Source organism: Ambystoma mexicanum, chromosome 9, assembly GCF_040938575.1.
Source record: "Ambystoma mexicanum isolate Mex_15411 chromosome 9, UKY_AmexF1_1, whole genome shotgun sequence".
In the NCBI taxonomy this organism is placed as follows: domain Eukaryota; kingdom Metazoa; phylum Chordata; class Amphibia; order Caudata; family Ambystomatidae; genus Ambystoma; species Ambystoma mexicanum.
This window is the reverse complement of record NC_090931.1, coordinates 359,060,701-359,085,440: the sequence shown is the minus strand read 5'-3', so window position 1 is coordinate 359,085,440 and position 24,740 is coordinate 359,060,701. Positions and strand designations below refer to the sequence as shown.

The 24,740-nt window shown below is 46.2% G+C and overlaps 1 protein-coding gene across 1 annotated transcript in view; it reads left to right on the top strand.

Moving 5' to 3' along the window:
* Positions 1-24,740, top strand: part of BAZ1B (bromodomain adjacent to zinc finger domain 1B) — a 769,492-nt gene that overhangs the window by 212,929 nt on the left and 531,823 nt on the right. Inside the window, exon 7 of the mRNA XM_069614785.1 lies at positions 3,087-5,073. Coding sequence (XP_069470886.1) covers positions 3,087-5,073 — 1,987 coding nt within the window. The remainder of the gene's footprint in view (positions 1-3,086; positions 5,074-24,740) is intronic.

The following is a 24,740-nucleotide window of genomic DNA, read 5'->3' as shown; positions in this document are numbered from 1 at the left end:
GGCAAACACTATCAGTTCAAAGTGCTACCCTTTGGCATAGCCTCACCGCCAAGGGTATTCACGAAGGTACTGGCAGCGGCACACTTGCGCAGGTTGTCCATTCCAATCTATCCTTACCTTGAAGACTGGCTCATAACGGGGGATTCTTAAACATGATTCTCAAATACAAAAGACTGTAGACCTCTTGTTCCACCTGGGCTTCTCATCAACGAGAAGAAGTCCAGTCTAGACCCCAGCCAAGTTAAGCAATTCCTAGGGGCTCTAATTCGAACAAAGGACGGCCTCGTCTTCCCCTCCAACGAGAGGGTCCAAAACATGCTGTTTCAGATCCCTCAATATCTAGCCGGTCGAGAGGTGACGGTACGCAAAGCCATGCGATTGCTAGGAATGATGGCGTCATGTATTTATTTGTCCATCACGCACGCATGCGCCCAATGCAAGAGTGGCTCAACAGCCAGTGGTGTCAGGCCAGCGGATAATGGGACGATCTAGTGGTTGTTTCGCAAGCCTTGGTTCTCTCGCTGCGGTGGTGGTCGAGGGAAAACCTTGTGTTGGGGGAAGTCTTTCGCCTCCCCCGCAATGGATGCAACACTAACCACAGATGCATCCCTCACAGATTTGGGGGGGCTCACCTATCCCATCAGACTGCACACAGTGTTTGGACTCCCAAGTGTGGCGTCCCAACACATAAACCTGCTGGAATTGTTGTCGGTCTTCAATGCACTGAAGGCTTTCCAGACACACCTACAAGGGAAGACAGTGCTGATCCTCAGACAGCACCACGGCATGTACTACCTGAACAAGCAAGGGGGCACTCGCTCTCCAGGACTGTCCAAACTGTCGCTCTGGAAGTGGGCTCTCAGACACAACATATTCCTGTTATCTCAACATGTACCAGGGGAACTCCATCTTCTGGCAGACGGACTCAGCAGAGACTTCCTTTGCTCGCAGAGTACGAATGGCGATTACACGAAGACATTGTCTCCAACTTTTTCGCAGAATGGGGCTTCCCAGAGATCGACATGTTCGCAACTCTGGAGAACAGCCAATGCCAAGATTACGCCTCCAGGTACCCCCAGAACCGATCCAAGGGGAACGGTCTCTGGATAACATGGTCAGGGAAATTTGTCTACACCCCCCAACCCCCGACTCCCCTACTCAACAAGATGGTGCACAAGATGCATCGGGAACCAGTTACCAGGATACTGGTGGCCCCCATCTGGGCCTGCCGACCCTGGCTCGCTCATCTGATGGAGATGTCACTGTCTCCTCCAGTGAAAGTACCCTGCCCATACAACATGCTGTCACAGGACAGGGGCCAAACGCTGCATCCATGTCCACAGACCCTGAACTTGGCACCCTGGCTCCTGAGGTTATAGAATTTGGACATTTGCAGCTCCCTCGGAGAGGCAAGGAAACCGAACACTCGTTACTGCTCCTCTAGCAAGTGGAAACGGTTAGTCATCGGGTGCAACTCAAAGAGCATCAACCCTGTTGACTGCTCTCCCACACATCTTGTTCTATACCCGACTCCCTTGCTGGACTCAGGTTTAGTCTTTAATTCTATCAAAGTTCACCTGGCTGCACTCTCTGCCTACACTACGTCTCAACATAAGGTGTCATGGAGAAAAGTTCCAGTTATTAAAGCCTTCATGGAGGGAGTGAAAAGAATTCACCCTCCTATATCTAACCCAGTTCCCGGATGGGACCTGAACGTTGTACTAGCCAGGCTAATGGGCTCCCCCTTCGAGCCCATGCATAAAGCGACCCTTAAGGATCTCACTCTTAAGACTGCTTTCTTGATGGTCAACTACAAGCGCTCTATATTCGACCCCTTTGTAACAGTTCACAAAGATAAGGTGGTTCTACGCACACATCCTAGGTTTGCAATGAAATTCATTTCAAAATTTCAAGTCAACCATTCTATAGAACTACCGACGTTCTTTCAAAACCCATCAAACTTGGGAGAAAAGTGCCTGCACACACATGTGCGCAGGGCGGTCATGTTTTATATGGAAAGAACTCGACCACTAAGAAAGACTAATCAGTTCTTTGTCTCAGTGGCGGAAGGTAGAGAAGGAGATGCAGTTTCCAAATCCACTATATCTAGATGGATTGTCCAGTGCATCACTGTTACACACTTGCTTAGTGAACTGCCCTTCAAGCCTAGAGCACATTCTACTGGAGGCACTGGGGCATCCATAGCATTCATTGCAAATGTTCCCCTTGAGTCAATTTGCAAGGCGGCAACCTGGAGTTCTGTACACACCTTTACAAAACACTATTGCCTAGACACTCATTCTAGGTCTGATTCTCAGGTGGGACAAGACATCTTTTCTCTACTGTTCCTTTTCACAACCCACCTCCAACTCCGGGTACTGCTTGCTAGTCTATGCACAGCATGTGATTCTAAGCAGATTAACAAACATCAGAAGACATGCATTACTTACCGTAAAAACATTTCTGATGGTTGTATCTGCTTAGATTCACATGCGCCCGCCCTTCCTCCCCAGTCGGATGGAAGGAACATAAACGTCTTATTACTTTCTCTTTTCTGTACTCACGTTAGTCATAAGGCTCCCTCATGGTAGAAAAAATACAAACGGAGGGACCTCGATGCGTGCGGGATTTTGGGTACACTACACGTCACTTATAGGATAGTATTACAGACACGCCTGTGTCGACGTCCCCTTTTCGACTTTCGAAAAACAAGATGCAATACTCCGCAGTGACCACTGGATGTCGGACTATGCACAGCATCTGAATCACAGCAGATACAACCATCAGAAATGCTTTTACGGTAAGTAATGCATGTCGTATAGGGCATGCACTGTTGCAAAGGTAATACGGGCTCCTCATCTAGTTTGTATTAAGTGTTCTATACCCTATATTTAATTACAGATTGCTGCTACTCCTGTTTTTTAAATTATACATTAACCTGTAATAACATATTTTGCCCTCTGCTATATAGGACTTTGCATTCATGCAGTGTCTTATGAACTTCAACTGGGTGAAAGTTTGTATGAAAACTGCTCTGAATAAAATTGCTTTAACCAATCTTTCAATTGTTTTTTCCCCCACACTAGTACATGACTCTGAATTCACCAACCAACTCCTCTGCCAAAAAAAGGAAGAGATCTACCTCGCCTGAAAAAAAGCCAGTCAAGAAAATCAAAGTTAAGAAAGATGGGGATAAAAATATAAAGGATAAAAAACGAAAGAAACCTCCCTTGACTGCACCTCTAAGTCCGACCCTTTGGTGCCATGTGCACCTGAATAAATCTGTGATTCCATCCCCACTGAAGATCAATAATCGAGATGGGCCCATGACTTTGGGTGGGGAGATGGAGGATGTTATGAGAGTAGTATCTCCATCCAAATTGAACTCTAACTTTGCAGTTCCTAAGAAGTGCTCGCTGTCTGGCGTGGTCCTAGGAAAGAAAAAGGTGAAAAAGGAAAAAGCTAAAGTTTTAAATGGCCAGAAGGCATCCATGAAACCAAAGTCACCCAAGAAAGTGTTGAAGAATCCTAAAATGAAGCAAATGACTCTACTGGACATGGCGAAGGGATCTCCAAAGGTGTCTCGGCCCCCAAAGGGCTCAGCTGTGGCCCCCCGTACCTCCAGCAAACCACAGAAGCTAGTTTCACCTACTGCACTGCACCTCATTGCTTACTACAAGGATAATAAAGACCGTGAGGATCGAAAGGCTTCTCTGTCTTGCCTCATCACCAAGTCTGTGCGGCTTTTGTCCAACGAAGACTTGGCTCGCCTTCCAGAGGAACTACGGCTCTTGGTGCAGAAAAGACACGATCAGTTGGAACACAAGAAGAAGTGGGCTTCTATGACAGAGGATCAGCGCAAAGAATACCTCCAGGAAAAGCGCAATGAGCTTAAGGAGAAAATGCGTGAGAAAGCGAAAGAGCGCAGAGAGAAGGAGATGCAGGAGAAGCTAGAGAAGCAGCGCAGATACGAGGACCAAGAGTTAACTGGTAAGAGTCTACCTACCTTCAAGCTGGTTGATACCCCGGAAGGTCTTCCCAACACACTTTTTGGCGATGTGGCCATGGTGGTGGAGTTTCTTAGCTGCTATTCCGGCTTACTGATGCCAGATGGGCAGTATCCAGTCACTGCAGTTTCTATGATGGAAGCACTGACTGCTGAGAAAGGTGGTTTCCTTTACCTAAACCGGGTGCTTTTGATGATGCTTCAGACACTGCTGCAAGATGAAATTGCAGAGGATTATGCTGAATTGGGGATGAAGGTGTCTGAAATACCTCTTACTCTGCATTCTGTTTCTGAACTTGTCCGACTCTGCCTGCGCAAGTCTGATGTACTTGAAGATAGTGATGGTTCTTCTCCAGGTGACAATGCTGAAGACAGCAAGGACTCTGCTGGCTTTGAAGACAATGAGGTGGAGGATGAGTTCTTAGAGAAGTTGGAGACATCAGAGTTCTTCGAGCTGACAGTTGAGGAAAAGTTGCACATTATGGCTGCTTTGTGTCACCGCATCCTAATGACTTATTCTGTGCAAGACCATGTGGAGACCAGGCAGCAGCAATCTGCAGAACTTTGGAAGGAACGGCTTGCCATTCTGAAGGAAGAGAATGATAAAAAGAGGGCCGAGAAGCTCAAGCGAATGGAAGCTAAAGGCAAGGACAATGTTAAGGAAACCAATGGTGCATTTCCCAAAGCAGAAAAAGAGCCAGAGGAAACCAGCTTGAAGACTGAGGTTGGGCAGAAAGAAACAAAAGAGAAGGACGTGAAGATTGTATTGGATAAGATGGAAATAGACGATAAGGGGGTGAAGATTGAGAAGGAAGCGGAGAGGGAGGAAAAGATTGAGGGCAAGAACAAAGAAGCAGAAGAAAAGGGGGTCAAAAAGAAGGAAGTTGAAGAGAAAGGGGTGAAGATTGACATCAAGAAGAAAGAGGCAGAGGTGGTGAAGAATGATGTAAAGATGGATCAGCTATTAATATTGGATACCGAAGATATGATCAGTGCTGTGAAGAATCGACGACTGCTTGCAGCACAGGCTAAGAAAGAGAAAGAGGAGCAAGATCGGCAACTTAAAGGTAAGCCTCTTATTCTTTCTAGTGTTGCCTATACACCATCTGAAATGCTAGTTTAAGCTACCAGCGCCTATTGTGTTTTTCCCTAACATTTTAGATGTTTCTTTTAATACTGTTTATTAACAATCATATACACAAACCTACACAACCTGGACAGGTGTACATTGTTACAATATAATCATATAAGAGTCCATTTCATCAAAGCATTTCACAGGCCAGCATTATCCTGTGCCCCCTTCGTTCCCTTACTTTATGCATTACTTATCCCTGCGCAGTTCCCTCCCGTCTCTGGGCTATCTAGGCACACCCCTTTACCTGCAGGAACTGTGCTCGGGTCACTTCCTTCAATATTTACATTCAGTTGGACCCATTGTCAAATGTGAACATTGTCTTCATTAGTACATTCCAAGTTTCAATTCCTATGCACTTCTCATGCATCCCTATCTGCAGTGGCCTATGCCACACTGCATTCTCGGCTAATGACGAGCAATTCAAGTCTGCCCGCCAGCCTTCTATCGTAGGACCCTCCGGTGATTACCACGCCATTGCAATTCTGCGTTTTACTAATAGCATCTTTCATTTTAGAAAGATGCTTCCCGCCTCTCGGGAACAGTCCCAACAAGCAAAATTCCAGGGGCAATGAGTGCATTTGAATCCAGCCCCTGGCCGCCACCCCCTTGCAGAAACTTCCAATCACCGGGCATGTCCTGAACATGTGCATCATATCTGCCCCATTCTGGGCACATTGGACAGGCCTGACACTCCCTCATATTTATGTACGACTACCTGTGTGGGGGGGGGGGGGGGGGGCAGACGAGCCCTGTGTGTGACGTACTACTGTGTTTAGGGTTTCGGGAGACTCTGTATTGCAGCACCCTTCCCCATTCTACATCTGTGAAAGTTCTTCCCAGCTCTTGCGCACTACCAGCTCCTCTACTTCAAGGCCCCCCAGGAGCAAGACCTACAGTCTGGAGACCATATGGCCCCCTCGACACATCGTACATAGTATCTAGCACTGCATTTATGTCCATCTTGCCATCCTGTGTCGGGTATCCCACCGTAGCTATTCCTTTACTTTCCCATTGTCTTCTGCACTAATCCACAACGGTTCTCCGAGAGCTACAACGAAGGGGACACATGAGGAGCCTGGATCGGGGGTCCCTAGAAGCCTCGAAGCCCTGCGCCAAAGATCCTTGTCCAGTTTCAGCAAGCCAAAGGGTCTTGGTAGTGCCACTTACTTTGCCCACAGCATTTCCTTTAAAAAAAAAATAAATCGCCTCAGCATTGGTTGTAGTAGCAGTGTGTCCTGCGAGACCTCATCTCCCAGCTGATTCACTACAAATAGCAGTTGCCCTGCCAGATAATACAACTCAGTTGGGCACAATTCCGCCATCCCCATAGTCGTCTGCAATGTGATTAAGTTAATAATCTCCAACCCCGTAGAAATTCTTGGGCTAACTGGTTTAGCTGCTTGAACCCAACCGGTAAGTTGTAAGGTACATTAACAAAATACAAGACTCAGAAGGACCCCCATTTTTATTGCTGTGGCACTGCCTGGCACCCCAAGGGGCCATTTCTTCCACAACCCCATTGAATTAGCCACATCGTCCAGGGCTCTTTGTTATTCTTCTGTGAGGAACCAGGGTTGTGCCATACGTTAATACCCCGATAGCAAAAAGTAGCAATCGTCTGCTGTAAGCCCAAGTTAGGCAGCTGTTCTTTGGCAAGTCCTTCAAGCCTCTCCAACAGTAACAAACAGGATTTCTCCCAATTGACCTTAATACCCGAACATATGGCGAACCGATCTGATGTGTAGTAGATATGGTAGGTTGGCTCACGTACAGCAACATGTCTGCATACAGTGAGACTAAGTGTTCCACTCAGTCCATTACTATTCCTGCCCCTGAATATTTCACTCTAAGAAAGGCAGCCAGTGGCTCCAATGCAAGAATGAACAGCATTGGTGACGGTGGGCAGCCCTGCTTGGTGCCCTTATGTATCTCCCGCACCCTGGAAATCTAACGGTTTCCATCCTTGCTCTGGGCGCAGTGTTAATCAACTTCACCCACAGTAAGAACACTGGCCCAATCCCAAAACGCTCAAGTATCGCCAAAAACCAGTCCCATTGGACCAAGTGGAATGCCTTAACAGCATCCGGAGGCCACCATGCGGTCCAAGTGGGAAGTGCAATCTGTCACGTGATGCAGCCTCCAAGTTCTTCAAGGTACTACACCTCAGGAGATAACTTGTTTGGCCAACGTGGACCAAGCTTCCCACCACCATCTTAAGTCTGTTTGCTAGTACCGCTGTCAGTATCTTGCAATCTTGGTTCGCCATAAAGAGGTCTTTATGAACCACAACTCTGCCGGTTTCCCAGATTTGAGAAAAGGCACTATGGTGGATTCCTTTAAGCTACTAGGTAATTCTCCAAGTTCATATGCTTCTGCAAAAACTTCCAGGAGCCTGGGTGTTAGTATGTCCGCGTATGCTTTGTAGAATTCCCCAGGAAGACCATCTGGTCCTGGGGTCTTGGCAGACGGGTGTTCGGCTATTACTGCACTGATTTCATCGAAGGTCAGCACGGTGTCCAGAATATCCACCTGCTCACCACCTAGCCTGGGTATGAGCTAGGGCATCGCCAATCTCCCTATCCTCCACCATTGAGTCTGAGTATAGGGATTTGTATAACCTTGAATACCTCATTAATCTTGTTCTGGGTCCTAACAATGGCCCCATTCGCATCTGCAATGGCGCTAATGTCTCTCGGTTTTTCCCGTTTACGTAACCATCTGTAACGGTCACCTTGTATCCACAGGCACACCTCTGGACTGGGCTGGGGCACCTCTGGGTGCTCTGCACCTTCCTCGGACTTCGTTCTGCCAGGAATCAGTTCTTGATTTTCGTAATGCCGCACTCTCCGTCCTGCCGTACTAGGCAGGGGCGCGCAGTTGTTGGCTTGATCTGCCGAGTTACTTCACTGCCGTTTGCCTGGAGTCCAGACCGGCTGCGACTCCACCTTTCAGGTAAGTCTTTAGTGTTTTTTGAATAAAGTCTATATTGATGAATGTCCAAGTAACCACCTCTTGTCTTGCAGAGGCTGATGGAGATTGCTGAGGCCTCAAACTGAGTTTGAGAAGGTAAGGAAGCGCTAGATGCGGCGCTGAAAACGTCCTTGCAAGTTTACTGACCTGTGCTTTGTTTCTTCGCAGGTCGCAGAGAATTCCTGGAAACGACGTATTGGGACAGAACGCCAAAGGTGATCAGAATGGTGGAGGCCTTCCAGGTGAAATGGTAAGTAGCTTCTAATTCTTACCTCTTCTGAAGATGAAGCTGGGGACCGATGGAAAAGTCCTCAAAGGCTCCTACTGGATGGAAGAGCTGGAGCTGAGCAGGTAAGGATAGCGATGTTCCAAGTTCGCCTGAGCAGGCCAGGATACAGAGCAGGACCCGGTGAACGTCACGCTGTGAAAGTAGAATAACATCGAAGCGCGTACCTCGGGTCGGGCGTGTTTTAAATACCAGCAGGTATCCCAGGTGCCTTTGGGGCAGACCCCGCCCTGAAGCTAGCCTGCTTGTTGCAGTTCCCTGATAATCCTTGTGGGGCAGCCATGTTCACCCATTGCCCATTGGAAACCATACTTGCCAAGTGAACCTGGTGCCAACGCCGCCCAGATTGCGTCCAAGGCACCCGCAACAGGCTAGTGAGTCTTTCTGGCCTTGGACAGTACTGAGGCGGGGGCCATGGTGCCCAAGAACCATTGTCTGGGTTCGAGGTTGTGACAATGCCAGCAACCTCCCCGGCTTATCTCCCTCAGCATGTAGCCTCTGAGTATATTTTGAAAAAATCCAATGTATCTAGCCTTTCCCACTCCCCAATGCATTTGACGCAATTCCAGGAACCTTGCCAACCCTCCGCTTATCCTCTTCTCTGCTCTCCCTGCCCACATAAGTGTCTTCGATCTCCGTTAAAGTCCAGAGATTTTCCTAATGACGCCCACCACATAACTACCTTTAAAACATCAAGCAAGGCGCCCGCTCTAGTAACATTGTCTGTGTTAGTAATGAATGTACTCTGCAATCTTGTCTCCCAGGTAGCTATTAAAATCCTCCTCCGCTCTTAGCTGCCAAGTTGGTGTCTGGGGTCTCTGCGTAAGTCTCTGCCATGTTGCTCTCAGCCAGGCATGGTTGGAAAGGACTCTAGCCTTGTAATCTATGCCTGTAAACCCGCCCAAACAAAATTTTGATTCCAGTGAAAATAGTTGATGCGTGTATGTACCTCTTGAGGGGCCGAGAAATGGGAATAGCCCTGCGCCTCGCCGTCCCTCCATATATCTACCAATTTTAAGTCCTGCAAAAGGGAACCAAGAACCTTAGCCGGTGGTGCAGGTTTCCAATATTTCTCGTCTGATCTATCCAAGCCAGGGTTAAGCGGGCAATTTTGAGTAGAACGGCCGAAAAACAGTGACGGAGTGATTTGGTGCATATATATTCACCAAGCAAACTTCTGTTTTCCAATAGTCTGTGTACTACAACCAATCTGCCCTCTTTTAAACTCCAATAGCTAGAAGGAGACCAAGGGAGCAATCCAAACTAAGGCACATCTGGCATACGCCGAGAAGTGTGCACCATACAGCTTGCCACCCCAGTTCCTAGCTATCGCACCCTGCCTGTCAGCTCTGAGGTGCATTTCCTGCAGCAGTGCCACCTGTATTCCCATCCTGATCAAATATTCGTGCACACGCAATCTCTTGACATAATCATTAAGCCCCCTTACATTCCCGGCGACTATACTTGGGCCGTTAACCATTGTAAGAAGTTCTGCCAGGGGTCTTGTCCCACAGCCCCCCAAGCCGGTTTTCTAGATATCCTTCTTTGGGTCGCCTCTTGGCCAGGGAGGGCTGCTTCATTTCTCACCCTCTTATCACTGCAAAACTGAGCATTGTAGTCTGCTACGCTAGTAGGGGAGTCGAGCACCTTGGGCTTGTCTATGTACGTATATTGTCTGTCCTTTTCGCCTTGGTCACAATACCACCTGTCAACCAAAACTCCCCTCTGGAGCCTAACGCATTGCCCACATCCCCGCCACCTAATCCTTTTTGAAAAACCAAAATAAAACCCCCAAAACTCCCCCCGTTACCCAACAGCCCAGCAGCAAATACACTGTTCAGGCCCAGCTGCCTCTGCCATACCCTCCTCCCCATCTCTGGGTAGCGTGCAGCAGCTCGATGCCTTAAAAATGGCACCTTAAATTACAACTGAGGTGTCGATCGCTAACGGCAGCCATCTCTAGGGCACCTGCTCCCCGTCTTGGTGTCATAGTATCCCAGTTCCCTCTGCCCTCGCATTTCTTCTAGTATCCCCATGCCTCTTCCACACAAGCCACAGGGAGAAAGTCGGCAGAAATCGTACTGTTCCAACGCCACTGCTTCATGGCCCATTATTGCCTCTGTTCGGGAGCTGCGGCACCACCTGAGCATGCATCCAGGAGTGTTCGTCAGATGTGTCCTAAAAAAGACGTTTAAAACCTTCAGCATGGCTGGGTAGGTCAACATATACCATACATGTATCATACCAACATATATCGTCGTAAACATTGTTTGGCCGGCCCAAACATTGCTTTTAACCATTGTACAGAGGTAGTGTAGTCAGGCTTTATCGCCAACTTTGATGATCCTCTAGTGATAGTTCCTCAGTCTCTGGAAAAAGCAAGAATCCTTTCCCTAGCCTTATAGTTCATCTTTGCTATCAACGGTCTCTGGGGAGTACCAGGCAAGAGGTCTCATTGCCAGCGATCGATGCGCTCTCTCGATGATGAATCCTTGTGTTAGTGTGCCTGGGCCCACCTACTGCAGGAGCATATTTTCACATCAGCCGCGGGATCTGTCTTCTCCTGAAAGTCCCTGTATCCTGATATTATTCCTGCGCGCTCTGCCCTCTTCGACTTCCGTACAGTGACCCCAAGTCTTTACACTATCAAGCATATTTGCTACTTGGGTCTTGAAGCTAGCAATGTTGGTTGTCTTGCAACCTCTGTTCCGCAGTACCTAAGCGGTCTGCTAATGCTCATACATCTTGCAGCAGCAGACCCATGTCTACGATGACCACATCCATCTTATGCTTGAGAACTGCCTTCAAAGCCGCTATTGCAGCTAGGCTGGGGCATTCCCCTCGCGGAGCAGTCTGTGATGATACAAATATGCTGTACAGTTTCTAGTTTGTCCTGCAGTATACATATACAACACATTCTGTGCTTCATCGGGATCTTAGTGTAGGCACCTTGTGTCACCAGCAGTGGGAGTTGGTTAATGCGCAGTCAAAGCAATAGGTTTCAAACTGCTGGGCTGGACTCTGGAGTAAGTAAGGTTGCGTTTGAAGATAGAAATGGGTAACACAAGCCACATATTTATGATTCTGTAGAATAGACAGATGTTCAAAGTTTTTAGTCCTGTCCCAATGTTCTTTATAGTGTCAAAACTGGAACCCCTTTCAAAATCTGGTGACCATTCAATACTGGTGAAACATTCTCCATTCTTGCAAACCCACATTTTCTGCTCTGACCTATAAACTCTATCATAGTTGCTGGCTAACATGCCCAACAATGGGCATCAGGGGTCAGTTCTCGATTTGATATACCACATCCCTCATCTGATGTAGGCCTGGCTACAAAGCGCAACCCGCCTTAAAGCCAGACATATGTAGGACATCCGAGTGGAGGATGCTATATTCTCCTCCCAAAAGGCACCCTGCAAAGTATTCAGCCATTTCAAGTTCCTCATAGCAGTGCCTCCAAACCATATAATCTAGCCGAGCAGAAGCACTGCCTATAGAGCTTGAGAATACCCCAATCGAGTATCCTGCAATTTGCTTAGCAAATTTGTTTATCAATAGAATAAGTCGGTAGGCTTTTATTTTTTTTCCCCACTGTACAATGTTCAGACAATCCCCGTTCTCACTTGGATCCAAACTCCGATGAAAGTAACTACACTTCTGATGTTTGTTAATCTGCTTAGAATCACATGCTGTGCATAGGTCCGACATCCAGTGGTCACTGCGGAGTATTGCATTTTGTTTTTCGTAGTCGAAAAGGGGACGTCGACAAGGCGTGTCTGTAACACTATCCCTACAGTTTATTTTGTGGTCGGCCACAGCCATAGCATTTGCTCATATTGATGCCAAGGTCATGTGCATTGGCATATTCCATGAGATCAGTACATTTTGCTGTAATTCCCTGGAGGGTCCTGTCCATAAGGACCAGGTTGTCGGCGTAAAGCATACTGGAGACTAAGCTGGACCCAACTCTTACTGGCCAGCGTTCTCAGTTAAGAAGGTGGAAGGTCCGTCAAGTAAAGATTGAACAGGGAAGCCAGCACACCACCTTGATCGACTCTCCTGTTGGTTCTCACAAGGTCAGATGGAGTACCTGCGTTATTAAGTCTCATCTGCACCCCATGTTTGTATGTAAACCGGCCAGGTGTGCTAGCAGCCAGTCAGGGCAACCCAGCCGTCTGTTTCTGCCACAAGATAAACCGGTTGGCCAACAGTCTGATGATATGGCTGGTAGTGGAACCAGGTAGAAAACCTACCGGTCTGCCGTGGGTCCAGAGTGTTTTCCTCGGTCACCCAATTTTGTTGTTCAACCAATACAAAGGAAGCAAACCATTTGCCAGTTACATCTAAGAGGGAAAGCAATCTATAGTTTGCTGGTAGATTTTTATCACCTTGTTTATATACATAGCATTTTTATCCAAATGGCTCCATCTTTTTAATCCATGATCTGTATCCTGCTTTTGTCTTCCTGATCGTTGTTTCAACTAACTCCAATGTGCCCCTGTCCCTTTGGCTTTCCGAATGTCCCTTGTTTCTTTTGGTGTCCCTGATTTCAATGTCAAAAACGTTAAAGTGCTTCGACAAGGTGGGGAGCCCCCTCCCCATGTTCCTACCTCAGAGGCTAGCTGTTTTAGGTGCCCCTAAATTTCATTTGCACCGGATTGCGAGAAAACGGTCAGATCAAATGTAGAGATCTGTCTCACCAGCCTGGATGCAAGTGCAATAGCAATAGCCTGCATTGTTAGCTACTGTTAGGGAGAATTCTCAGAAATGTGCTAATTCCCTCCACCTTAGAGACCCCCAGCAACTTTGCTGGATTTTGAGGACTTGATTTTTTTTCACCTGGAGAGAGAGACCCTTTTTCCAACTCATGTATTTTAATGTGATTTTGAACACTTTCTTTCGGTTGTGGAGTCTGACAAACTCCATGTGCATCATCTTTTACATGGTCACACTGCACCTTCAGTGCAGTAACACAGGGAAGTCTTGCAGATTTCCCAAAGGCTTAAATACCTTCTCTGGGATAAACTGTTTCCCAGAGCAGTAAAGTGAAATTGAGTTACCATTGTAACTTTCTAGACCCAGCAAACTCTTACTATAGAGTGCTGGAGGGGGGTTACCTAGTAACCCCTTTGTCTAGATTCTCATGTAATCTCACTGAATGGCTGCTGACAGTGGTTTCGTTTTTAACTACTGCTGCTTTCACAGCTGCTGTAAAGCAACCACGGGCGCCATCTTTGTCAAAATGGCTCCCAGTCTTTTTTCACCATTTTTGTGGAAAGGTCCTTGTGATTTACTGTGTCCCAAACAGGTTTGGTCTTTGTTTATTTTGCCTTTGTCGGGATTCACAAGTGAAACATGCCTCTGCCTCCAGAGTGTCTGGGGTAAGCAGGAAGTGAGGGAGGTGCCCGAAACTCTCAGTGCTTAGTCTCCTAGGAGACCCAAATGCACTCTGTGGTGATTGGCCGGCTGACAGTCCAGCAAGGACAGCCACCCTGTTCGGAGAGTGACAGCTCGGCTGGAATGAATGGGAAAGAACTGAATAAAAGGCTAGTCTTTTGGCTTGGAAGGCAGTCTCGACCAGTGGACAAAGGAACCGAAGAAAGCTTGAAGATGCCTGCTGCAACTCTTGGACCGTTGTTTTGCCCTGCTGCAGTGCCGAAACGCCAAGTTTGCATCGACGGAGAAGCCCCTGCACGGACGGCTTCTCCCCTTGAATTGATTGGACCAATCAACTCCAAAGTAAGTCACCTGGACATCCATTTTGGAGCTGGGTGAATTTCCAGAGTTGCCGCTGTAAACAGTATAGCCAGGGAGAGGAACACCAGATTGTGTGCTTTGCTTTTAAGCTGGCCTAGAGCTTTTGGAAGAACCTCCGGAAGAAGCAGGACTTACCGAGCCCCCTCAACAGAGTGCGGGACCCCTGAAGCAAGGAAAGTCCATCCCGACTGCCAGGAACCGCAGTGTTGCTGTTTGCCGTAGACGCGAGGAGCTGAAACACTGAACAGCCACTGAAAGTGAAGTGTGCCAGGTGCGTGTTTTGACCGTCCAGTGCATTGCATGAGTCCCCCAACGTCCTCCCTCATGTCCCCATGACTGAGGCTCAGGAACAGCAAGATCTGCAGAGCTGCACAGGAACAGAGGTCATCAGCTGGATCTTTTTCTTCATTTCTAAGGTACTGTAAAAGAGTGCTTGAAACTTCTGCAACTCGGAAGTCTAATCAGCTTGTGGCCCTACATTTGATTCTTTTCATCAAAGACCCCTAAGAACTTGTACAAAGACCTTTCCATGTACTTGAGGTGCTTCATCCTATACAAGACTTTTGCCCATTGACTTTGGCCTAGCCTATTGAAACGTATGACTCTTCTTGGAGGATACAAAAGTATTTGCCTGCTTAAGAATATTTGGTCTCTTGTTCTAATAACCTTTCCTTTTACCAATTTCTAAAAGTATTCTAAATGCCAGCAGTAAGATATTAATGTCCCCCGCACCCTAGTTGTTGAATTCACCTTTGGGTGTAGGTTGTCTGTGGGCCATCCCAAAAGGTTCTTTACTGATTTAGCTACTAAGTGTATAGTATTGAAGTGTATTTTTGTTTTACTATTATATTGCTCCCTTCTGAAGAAGGCTGTCTAACTGACTGATAAATTAATAATTGTTTATGCAAGAAACCTTGAGTGTAAGTTTATTTGAATACCTGTAACTGTAAATCTCCAACTCCACTAAAGTTCATTTACCTCTCTTGAGATGAGCCTGGCTGCTCAACAAGCTACCAAAACTGTGTAGTACAAGCTTAAACCAAAGGTTGGGTTGCCTATACCCGTAGTCATAGTTGCTTGTAGTTTTCCCTGAGGTTACTGCATACAAATTTTGCTTAACAGCTACCACAGCCCCTCCATCTCTTATATGCTCCCCCGGCATAGAGACCGACAGTACTATTATGGAATGGTCTCTCTACTGTGTTCCGCACCGAAGGGAATCTACCAGCTCTACAGAGGTATTGCTTCCGCAGAAGTAATCCAGGGTTGATCACTTTTTCCCCAGGCGCAAGGTACATGGACCTTAGCGATTTCCCCCCCCGTTACTCTGCCATTGAGCATGATCAATTCCCATTCTTTGAGTTTTGACCCACTGGGCACTCTTGTTGTTCCTGTGGTTCTTAACAATGATACTGTCTGCATTTACATTCCTGTAGTCGCCCCGGCCTCCCTCCCTATAATAACCCGGGGTAGATGTCCAAGCAATGCAGATGGTGTCAATACAATCATACAGATTATCTTAATCAGTTGCGTTGGGAGGAGGCCTAGACATTAATCATTAACGTCACCACAAACACTCACACTTGACACAGACCTCGATGGCCTAACACCTTTTTTGTTTCATGCCAATTTAACAGGCCACCGTAAGGGTGTCCTTTCACACCCCTTCATTCATTTTGTGGAATAAAAGATACTTATCCATCAGTATTGTTGAAGTGAGCCAGGTCTCTTGGAGAAAAATATAATAAAGTAGTAGTGACAAAGACCCATTGTCGGCCAGAAAGTGTTTATGGCTCCTGGTATTCCAGCTTCCAGGTTTATTTACATTGAACCAGTTGTTTCAGCAAGAACCTTTTGAACCATTTCCACCCCTGGGCATTGTCCACAAAATCACGCAAGTTTAGCAGTCCAGCTTTAGCTGGTACCGAACTATTGGCTTTTCCAGTCTGCCGGAGTTGGGGACAGCTCTTACAGGAGGGACAGTCAGCCACATATCCCATGCTGGGAATAGAAGCCTGGTAAGCATGAATAAGCAGTGGCACTTCAGGGGCAATGATGGTGAACTCTCGAGAGGTTTTCCCTGAATTTTGCAGTACCTTAATTGGACATTTCACCTTAGTTGTTTTTCATCAAGTTATGTAGTGCAGTGGTGAGTTGTCCAGCTTGCAAACCTGATGGCTGTGTTTCAATAGGGCAGAGTCCACCCTAACCTGGGCAAAATGAAAGAAAGCAAAAGAAACACACATACGCATTGAAAGCCGGCAAAAAAGAAAAAGGTGGAGCAAAATAAACAAGTGCTTCACCTGCATTCTTTTTGCCAATGTGCTGGAAGCGTTAGTCATTGCTGCAGAGACAAAGCCACACTCGGGCAGGGAGTCTGAGGCGGCGCAGTCCTGCAAGCATAACAAAAAAAGCAATCGGTGAAAGCTTTCCCCAATCAAACTTCCTGAGATTCCAGGGTCTTTGGAGACCCGGAAAAATTGTTAAAATTCTTGTCTCTGGGATAAAAACGGAAGTTAGGTAGGTATGGCGCTGAGGTGTCCTCATTAGTGGAACACTCTACTTTCGCCTGGGGAATATTCTCCAGGCTTTCTGCCGCCGTACCCTGCAATGAGTAAGCGTGCCAGTAGGGAGTTATTATCAATGTCTCCACAATCGGCATTTGATCCACTAACGTTTCTACCCGGCTGACGGTCACCCTCTTTCTGGGCATTGCCATAACTAGGACCCTCAGGTTCAGGTAAGTAATGAGTAGTTATTTTCCCAAGAGTTGGCAGTTCGCAGGATACTGTTGGGGCTTGCCCTGGGGTTTATTGGCAGACTGTGTTAATGTGTCACAGCTCTGCTATGGGTACCCACTTTCCCATATGGCTTTCCTTTACGCAAGTTGTGGGCTTTGTTTAAAACTTTGCCTGGCATAGTTTGAAAGAGGGACCCTCCTTTGGGCCAGTGTTTGGGAGAATTCTCAGAAATGTGCTGATTCTCTTCTACCTTAACCCCCAGCTCTTTTTGCTGGCCTTAAGGCCTTTTTTTATCCTGGAGAGAGGGAGACCTTTTCCCACTCACTCATGTATTTTTCATTGATTTAAACACGGTCTTTTGATTTTGGAGTCTGACAAACTCCATAGGCATCTTTTTACATTGTCACACAGCACCTTCAGTACAGTGACACAGGGAAGTCTTAGTTTTCCCAAAGGTTTAAATACCTTCTCTTGGTGAAACTGTTTCCAAGAGCAGTGAAGTGAAATTGACTTTACTTACATTTGCAACTTTCTAGACCCAGCACACACTATCTTACAAAAGGGAGCTGGAGGAGTTACTTGGTATCCCCTTTGTCTAGTTTCTCACGTTACATTTTTGTTACCCGTTATACAATTAATGGCTGGTTGCAGCGGTTTACGTTTTACTACCATTGTTTCTACAGCGGGCTGCACTTGCAGCCAGGCCTACAGATGAGGTGCGTATCTTGCCTTTATACGCATGTAATTATAGCCATTACAGAGCATTTAATTTTCTTCAGCGTACTTTTTACACTATATTTATTTTCATTAAAAACCATACTTTCCTCCACTAGATGGCAGTAGAGGGCAATAATCTCCATATCTGAGTGTATTACACAACTTTTATTAAATCACTGAAAGTACAGTGGAGTTAACTAGATTTTTGGGACTTCTAGTTTACCATTCAGGCTTAACATGTTGCTGTAAGGATTTACATGTTGCCATGTGGTGTTATGCAATTTGTTTTTGAAAGTAAACTCTTTAAGACATCATTACTGTAGGCCTTCGGAAGGGAGAAGGCCCCGAGCCGAACTGCTCCACTCTCTTCACACCTGGAAAGACCCAGGAGAGGGGTGGGGGCGTCCAGAGCACCCCTAAAGGAAACAGCTGGGAGGGGAAATAAATGACCCCCGCACTCTCCTAAAGGGCTGACAAGCCCGGGTGATAGCACCTCATGTCAGGAGAGTTGCCCCATCCATTCCCAGAGTGCTGGTGAGCCTTGCCAGGCCTGGCACCACAGAGGGCTGTACTCCCACTCCCTCGTCAAGGGTTTGGGCAGGGTAAATGGCAGAGTGAGAGCTCTCCTGGCAGAGTAGTTACGTTCTATATAACGGAGCATTGATAAGCTGCCTCTTCGAGTGCTGTAGGCTAAGGAACTGTGAATCGCAGAGATGTGGCCCCAGCACTGGGGGAATGAATGCACTCGAGTACATTTTTTAGGATTCAGGGAAGTGAAGTATGCACTAGTGCTCGTGTTGCAGCATTAAGGCATCAAGGGGGGTGGAGATGCCCTGTTAGGTTGCAATATTCTTTGGTGGGGGGGGGGGGGGAATGACAATTAGTGCACATTATCTTGCCTTAGTGGCTTGTCGTGTATTGTTGGTGAATGCTATTCCAGGGTGCATCTAGATGGATTTTATATTTCAGAACTGCTTTGGGATGTTGACATCCGTGTGCCCTCGCTCCCCTTGAAGTGCATACTGGCTCTTCTTGAAACTCTGCTGATTTTGGTATAGTCAGCACTGCACTCACTTTCCCAAATGTAGAGATATTGGTAAGGTAATTCCATGCACACACACACACTTCTGAATGCTGACAGATACTCACTTTTCTGGGTGCTGAGACATGCACTCATTTCCTTGAGTGCCAGACCATAGGTGTGGCAGACAGGCTTACAGTACACTGTTTTGTCTGTCACAGGAGCATTGTGCTATTCTTGCTTGTTCATTTACTAAAACATCCACAGCCCTGCTTTTCCATGACAACATGGAAGTTCCCTAAGTGAGTGAGCAAGTATAAAGGGGAACATGCTCCGAGCTTGAGCAGGCCTTCCTGCAGGAAGGGAAGGCAGTACACCAAAAGCATCCTTTGTGTTTCTGGTGGTGTGACTCTTTGATCCTTGATAAAAGGGTTGGAGTATGAAATCTTGAATGTGAGGGGCTTTAAGCGTCTTGAGATGAAGAGCCACGACCACTTGTTCAAGGTCCTAGTTGTGGGGGATGTCACCCTGGGGAAGACCTCCTTGGCGCAGCGTTACGCAAACACTTTCAGCAAAAACTACAAACCCACTGTGGAAGTGGATCTTGCACTGAAGGTACTGCAGTGGTCGGATTCCGAGACAGTGAGACTCCAACTATGGGACATAGCAGGCCAAGAGCGCTTTACCTCGATGACAGGCTATACTACAGGGAGGCAGGCAGAGGCAGGCAAGCAGCATGTGTGATCATGTTTGATGTAACTAACAAAGCCTCGTTCCTGAACAGCCAGAAATGGAAGGACGATCCGGACAAGGTGGCGCTGTTGAACGGAACACCCGTTCTTGCATTCTGCTGGCCAAAAAGTGTCCTTGTGGCGAAGATGATGGATAACGGTAAGGGGGTGGCAGCTTTATCTGATAACGGCGACTACATCAATTTGCAATATGTTGCTACGCCCGGCTATGGCTGTTGAATGGTCACTCAGTTTCCCTGTTCCAACGACAAATATTTCCTGTTTATTTTATGTTTAAAAAAGGAGATTTCTACAGATCAAATGCGCCAGTCTTGGAATTAGAGGACTAATATTAATGAGGACACTGTATAGCCAATTTATGCCCGTTTCCGAAAGTTGGAATGAAAGCTCTTGCCATCATGTATGCTCCATGGAATTGCACAGATTCAACTAGATTGCAGCTTTGGGATGATTCTGGAGAAAAGGGACGGTTAAGCTCTAAGGATTAAACTTTCAGTGGAGAGAGGCAGCCAAAAAAGAGCTCGATTTGGAGCAAAAACTGATCAGATAGGTTTTTGACTTGGGCATCCTGCTGCCCAGAAATTCATTTGATATTCAATTGCAATGGCTGCAGTGTTCTTCTGCCTTTTAATCCTGCATATTTAAACTGCTTGGATGATTTGAAGTTCCTACATTCATGAAACTGAAAATCATTGCAAATAATTGGAAATCTGGTTCCAGTAAATGTTTTGCGGTAGGCCTTGAAATCCAAACTATTTGTACTGAGTAACGCTTGGAAGGTATGTGCTCAAATTTGCAGAGTGGATTAAAATCCCTGCTTCACTGTTCAGCCAAGGTTTGTGATCCTGGTCCCCTGGCCACATACTCCACCCTGCCTCCCACCCCATCTGTCCGGCCATCGTACTCCCTCCTTTTTGGATGCAACCAGAGGACCACTACTTCCTTTTTTCCACTTCCACCACTGATGCGATTAGTGGTCATGGGCTGAATTTGCTGTGATGCGTGTTATGTCCAAGATGCAGATTCTTGACTATGTAGGAGGAAACCTATTGGGCAATCAAGACTGCTCTCCTAGGATGGAAGTAGATTGGGGGAGAGGGGTAGGTACAGACAAGTCTTGAATACTCGAGTTCTGTGAAGTTATATTAAACAAGCAGCAAGGAGTAAGCCAAGAGACAAACTTTGTCATGTGCATTATATAAATGGTCACTACTATTAATGCTGCAGGTCGAACAGTCGACAGTTAGGCTTTTTGAGTTGTAACTAGTTGCAAATAAATCACTTGTAGTAGCAATTTCTATTTTTGCTAAAAAGGCATAGTGGCAAAAGTATTTGTCCAGGATATCACACTTTAGTGTTGAAGCAGGGCTTTGGGACCAGTCTTCAACTTATGCACTTGCCTGCATTTCTTCCTAACTGTAATTGCCAGAATTGTTTTTTGGCTTTGTACACAAACAATAAACCAGTAAAACTATAAATATGCCTACCATAATGCAATTCAGCTTGCGTGCACTTTTTGGTTATTTGAAGTGATATTGCTAACTAGTGTCTGGCGATCCACATTAATTTCCTGCTGCAGACAGCGGGAAAGGTAGATTAGCAGTTTGTGACTTCTGCTAAGATTTGTGCAAGTTCCTGGAAGTAAATCATATTTTAACAATTGCTTACTCACACTCCCTCTGCAGGCAATACATCAGTCTCAATCTATAGTAGTTCTTAACAGAGTTTCTAGGCTCTAGAATTTTGAAAATGAAGCTGTGTAAGTACCAGGTACTTGTAAGTTATTTTATGGCAGAATATTTTCCAAAAGTGTAATAAAATGGTTAAAGCCAAGCCAGACAACTTCTACAACTCTTTTGGGCTATGGGTCTGATTTTTACATATGCATTGGGTGTATGTTGGATACGTTTACTCCCACCTCAATCTTATCTGGAGCACTGCTTGCAGCTGCAGTAAAGCACCCATGGGTGCCCATTTAGTCAAAATGGCCCGGTCTTCTTTTTTCGCCAGTTCTTGTTGGGAAGGTCCTTCTTGGTTTGCCTGGTGAAGCCCTGCGGCAGGGCCGACGCTCCGAATTCGCCTGGACTAGAGAAGCCCTACAAAGGACGACTTCTCCCCTTTGGTTGTTGGGACCAGTCGACCCCAAGATGTTGGGTAAGATTTGCACAGAACTGTTAAATGTTCCTTTCCTGGCTCAAACCCAGAACTTTTTGCTTTATTAGTGGGATATTTTTCATTAACTCAGTGAGTGGGAACCTTTTTTCCACACTCACATAATCTTTAACTCTTTTTTTTTATGGGTGTCATTTTTAAGACTCTCCACAGTCTTAAGTTATCATTTTTAACAACTTATTGGCAATAAGTGCCTGTTGTTGCTGGGTTGCCCTAGGGGCTCCCCATTTAACTTTCTTGTGCTAACCTTGAGTGAACTAAAGTTCCCAAGGGTAGAAAGGATCTTTGGATCCCTTTTACATTTTTTTAGGTGAAACCAGACACCCCACCTTATGTGGAGTGCTGGGGAGATGCAATGTATCTCCTTTCACATTAAAACTGTAACAATTCTGTTAGTGACAAGCTTACCTTCAATGGCTGGTGGCAGATGTACCTTTCATTAATTTGGTGCACCTTTACCATGGGCTGTGATTACAGCTGCAGTAAAGGCACCTTGAGAGAATGCAGAGGTTGTGCTGTAAATCCTGATGAATACAGCAAACCTGGAAGCTGAAGCTGTCAACCACTGGAACCGAAGAGGATGACTAAGGAAAAGCGGCGGGACCGATTTCCAGCGACCGGAGAACCTGCTGTGTAACCGGAGTCTGCTGCAGTCCTTCCTTCCAATCGACCTGTAAATGACTAGACTCCAGAAGACCTGCATTTTGAGCCATCCAACGCGTTGCTGCGACCTTGCGTTGTTGCAGTACACCAATACCCTGGGACCTCGAGCCATTGTGCGGTGCACGGTCTTCCGAATCTCACAAACTTCATGGGCATCCTGGTGGATCTCCAGAGACACGCATCGAGTCCAAAATGTCCCCTCAGCTGAGTGTTGGACCTTTGTAACGATGAGAATTCAACTGCGATTTTCTGTCTTCTGTGCTCCTTGAAAAGGCACCAAACCCACAGAACCACATTCAGCCGCGAGGGAAAACTTGCCTAGTGCCTTCATCGATCCCTGCTGCAAGTCCCTTCTGAGGTCATGTTTTCAGTCTCCACGACAAGGGATCCATTGACTGGATATTTGGCTGCAGACACTGTAGTTCTGCTGCAAAAGCTTCAATGCTGAGGTACTGTGTTGGATTGGGTATGTACTTACCTTAAGCCTGTTAGGATTTCTGTGTAGTTAAGTGGTGTTTTCTGTGATTGGGAGGTCCCTCAAGTGCACCCAGTCCCACTGCTAGAATCCTGCTAGGGTGTCTTCTGCAAAGCCCCTGGACCCTCTTCAAACTCTAAATGCCTGTTGGTCACTAGTCCTAGTGACCCCCTTCTGCCACTGAGAACACATGTTCCAAGAATAAGGGAAAGACTCAAGAGATTGGAATTTATTCCTAGAAAAGTAACTTACTTAGAGTTGGTTGGTAACTGTAATTCTAAGAGTGAACAGTTACAAAAGATCTTGCTGATCTTGAATGTGTGATGCACTATTCTTAAAAGTATGGTTAACATCTTTTCTTCCTTAGCCACTGTTTTGCCAGCCTAATAGAAAGTAAATGTGAAGATATTTTACTCTCCTGTGATTGGGTTGTGCCTCTTCCCAAAATTAAAGTGTTGATATCACCAGATTAGTCCCTTGAGGATAATTGTATGAGTGTCCCCAACTGGGTCTTGCTTCCCCTAACTTGCTGCTAGCCTGTCCTTAAGTCGGCATTAGGTTGTTGCCTACCTACAATAACTATTCAGTAAAGTGTAATATTTGATTTTACTTCCCCCTCCATTGTGAGGTTAAACAAAGTATGTGGGTTTTACTTGGCTTGTGTTAGCTGTGTGCCATCCAAAATAAGTTACAAGAGTTACTGCTTACCTCAATCTGGGGTTCCCTGATTTCAAAAGCACCTGTAATTGTATATAAAATCTTTAGGTTTTACTCACCTAGTACAACTTATGACAAAGTAGTTATAGGTTTTTACTGCACCTAGAATAAGTGTTTCACTATTAATCAAAAGTATATTGTCCAGTTGACTTAAGTGATTTGTGCTGAGAACATTATACAACTGGAAGGGCCTACTGCCCTTGCATTACTGAATGTAATTGTAAAAAGTAACCATTGGTTTTTTACTCCCCAAGAATAGCCTTGACCTATACTAAATGTGTATGAAAAGGTTTCGACTTCCCTCGAACTACTGTTAGGTGTTCCAAATAAGGTCATACTTGGGTCTGTGTACTTTCAAGTATAGTGTTGTATTTCTATACTGTGATTTCATATAATGTTAGTACTTGCCCCTAGATTTTTCTGGGCCTACCTATGTTTAAATAAATCCTTTATTTTTACATAGTGTTTCAGTGTTTCTTTGGATCATTTGTATGACAATTTCACTTGTACTGATTCTACAGCCCTCTCTCCCCCCTAAAATAAGCCTGGCTGCTCTGTCTACGCTACCATGTACAGCCTTATACTAAGAGTGGAGTCTTGTACTGTCTCGGTTGAATTGTTTTACTAAGCCCTTAGCTGGACTTCAGAAAAACCTGCCATAACACAAGACAAACTCATCTGGACATCCTCTCGGAGCTGGATGTACTTCTGCTACTGCAGGAACCGATTGCCAGGGAGAGGAACACCAGAATCGAGTAGCCCACCTTAAAGTCGGACCCGAGCTACAGGAAGATCCTCCGGACTACCATGAAGCAGGACTGACCGAGCTTGAACCACCGTCAACAGAGTGCTGGACCCGAGATGCGAGGAAAGCCCATAAGGTATCCGAGAACTGTAGTGGTGCTATTCGCGAGAAGCTGAAACCGCGAAGTGCTGCTGATCTGAAGTTTGCCCATTGCTGCTGCCGACCTTTAATTCGTAGTGCAGGAGTCCCCAGACGTCTTCCCTCTTGTCCCCACGACTGAGGGCCAGAAACAGGTTCTGCAATACTACAACTGGAACAGAAGCCAGCTGGAACCTATATCTCTGACCTAGGTACTGTTAACTAAGAGGTACTTGCCTGTCTTGGTTGCCTTTGTGCAGAGTTGTTTGTAGCTTTTCCCCTCACAAGCCTCCCATCTTATGGCCCAACAGTGATTTTTGCTTACCCACCAGAAGTGCTTCAGCTCACCCAGACTTTTGCTCAATTCACATTGGCTGTCCTGGCTCCTTGAAAGACTCTTCCAACCCCTGACTTTGTGCTTTCACTATCCCGCAACAAAAGT